At 53.6% G+C, this 2,456-nt stretch overlaps 1 protein-coding gene across 1 annotated transcript; it reads right to left on the minus strand.

Moving 5' to 3' along the window:
* Positions 1-221: 221 nt before the first annotated feature.
* On the minus strand, positions 222-2,441 carry LOC116273130 (putative killer cell immunoglobulin-like receptor like protein KIR3DP1). Its single transcript, XM_031662082.1, has 2 exons — positions 2,330-2,441; positions 222-893 (listed from the first exon to the last, which is right to left on the minus strand). Exons 1-2 carry the CDS (start codon positions 2,439-2,441, stop codon positions 511-513), a joined length of 495 nt encoding a protein of 164 aa, XP_031517942.1. The 3' UTR covers positions 222-510.
* Between the last annotated feature and the right edge of the window lie 15 nt (positions 2,442-2,456).

The raw sequence follows: 2,456 nt of genomic DNA on the forward strand, positions 1-2,456 counted from the left end.
ATCATATGTGGGGTTATGTGGAATATGAGCCTCAGAATCCAGTGTGGGGACCCCAAGTACACACAGCATACAGGGGTTGGCGTTCTGGGGCCACGATATCCTGGGACGATGACTCTCCACTGTACGGAAGGCAGAGGTGTCAGAACAAACACGGCATCTGTAGGTGCCACAAGGTCTGAGGCCACAGGGGCTCACTGAGGACAGAAGTATGGGTGCCCTTGGGTTCTCCTGGTAGAAACACTTTGTGGAGTTAAAACAGAAATGAAGTTTCTAACCTGTGCCAAGTCTCTGAGCAAAGTCAGCACAGAAGGACGCCTCTCTCTGGGACATGTCTGTCTGTCTGAGTGTCCCCTTTAACTCTTTCTCTCTTTTCTACCTCCCTGTATGGCCCCTGTGTCTGTCCTCTGTTATGACACCTGGTCTGTACTTGTGTCTCCTGATTCTCTGTCTCTGTTGGTACAGACCTCGCCAAGTCAGTCTCTCTTCCTAAGAATCCCACACTCATCTTCCTCATGACCACCTGGGGCTTCCAAGTCCTGGATCATTCACTCTGTGTCCCAGTGACAATGAGAAGAATGTCCGGACACTCTCACCTGTGATCACGATGTTCAGGGGGTCACTGGGAGCTGACAACACATAGGGGGAGTGAGTGACAGAACCGTAGCATCTGTAGGTCCCTGCAAGGTCAGACGTCGTGGAATTGATGGAATAGTTGGCCTGGGAACCCCCACCATGGAGCTCTCCAACAAGGTGCAAGGGCTTCTCAAAGGTCACCTCACTGTGCAGAAAGAAGTGCTCAAACACGGTATCTGAGGAACATTGTAGGGTGACCGTCTCTCCTGATTTCACCAGGGGACCTGGGAGGGCCAGGAGGGAAGGTTTTTTGTGGACTCCTAGAAAGAGAGGTTGTGATTTAGAAGGCGTCTCCCTTTGTCATCATATCCATGGCACCTGGAATGAGTGAGGGTTCCCCTCCCGGCTGTCTGTCTCTTTCCTCCCTCTCTGTGTCTCCCTGTCTTTTATCCCCTGGTGCAGGTCCCTCCATCTGTGTCCCTCCCTCTTCTCTGTCCGTCTGTCTCTAGTAGCCTCGGACGCCCTTCCTACTGGGCTCAGCCTCATCTCTTAGGCTGTTGTATCTGTTTCCCACTCATCTCTTTCCTGCTGTCTATGTGGGGGTGGAAGAGGAACCACGGCAGGCTGCATGTCCAGGCTCTCAGCAGCCTGGTTCAATCTCTTTTGGACAAACTGGAGTCCCTGTAAGGAGGTGTGAACTGATCAGTAAGGCAGGCACCAGTGTCCACACCCCCTGTTCCTGGTGGGGATTGGGAGCCTCTCCTGCCATCCCTGTGCCTTCTCCATGGCCTCAGCTTCACAGGGTGGCTCCTGGTGCTGGTTCCAGGAGCATCGACCCCTCCCTATGTGGATGGAGCCTGGTGGTGGCATCAGCGTCCCGCCCTTCCTGATCTCGGGGTTGCCAACCTTCTCCTTGTTTGGTTTCTTTAATTAATTGATTAATTAATTGATTTTTGAGACAGAGTGTCACTTTTTCACCCAGGCTGGAGTGTAGTGGTGTGGTCTTGGCTCACTGCAACTTCCTCCCGGATTCAAGCGATTGAATCCAGTCGTTGGTTTACTCGCCCACCACCGTGCCCGGCTATCGTTGTTTGATTTCTTAACTTGCCCTTGACCATGTTCCTGTGTTGGTTTCCTGTTGCTGTGGCAGAAAGTTATCCCAAACATGGTGGCAGGAGAGAACACACTGACCCCTTCCACTTTTAGAGTCAGAAATTGGATCCAGTTCTCCCTGGGCTAAAATCAAGGCGTCTACAGAACTGTGTTCCCTCTGGAGACTCCGCAGAGCGGTTCTCTTGACTTCTCCAGCCCGTAGCGGCCACCTGCCATTGTGGCTCGTGGCCTTCCTCCTCCTTCAAAGCCCACAGTGGCTGATGGAGTCTCCCACGATACTGCTCTAATCCCCACTCTTCTCATCCGCCTCTTCTCGTTTGGTGCCTTGTGATTCCACTGAGCCCAGTGGGACAGTCCAGGCCGTCTCCCCATCTCAAGGTCAACTCATCAACAACCTGAGCTCCATCTTCCCCTTCAGTCCCCTGCCCTATAGCATAAAGAGTCACAGGCTCCAGGGATTAGAATGTAGCCATATTGGGGACAGTTATTCTTCCCATCACAGCACCCGTTTCCCTGTATTCAATCCCCCTTTACCCCAAAGACAGTCAGGTCCTGGGTGATGGGACCCTGGTGGACACCCCCAGCAGAAGCTCTGGGATTCAGGAGGTGGGACAAGGAGAAGCCCAGACAGGAGCCCTCTGACCTGTGACCATGATCGCCAGGGGGTCACTGAGTGCCGACCACTCAGTGGGGGAGTGCGGGTATGAACCCCGACATCTGTAGGTCCCTGCGTGTGCCGAGGTCACAGGGCCCATGAGGAAGCTCTCCTG

The sequence above is a fragment of the Papio anubis genome, unplaced genomic scaffold (assembly GCF_008728515.1).
Source record: "Papio anubis isolate 15944 unplaced genomic scaffold, Panubis1.0 scaffold3798, whole genome shotgun sequence".
Classification (NCBI taxonomy): Eukaryota; Metazoa; Chordata; class Mammalia; order Primates; family Cercopithecidae; genus Papio; species Papio anubis.

Excerpts from the sequence above, each read along its gene's own strand:
- LOC116273130 (XM_031662082.1), bottom strand. The coding sequence starts at position 2,441 with ATGGGCCCTGTGACCTCGGCACACGCAGGGACCTACAGATGTCGGGGT. Across the intron at positions 894-2,329 it reads CCTGGCGATCATGGTCACAG|GAGTCCACAAAAAACCTTCC; the intron begins GTCAGAGGGCTC and ends CTCTCTTTCTAG.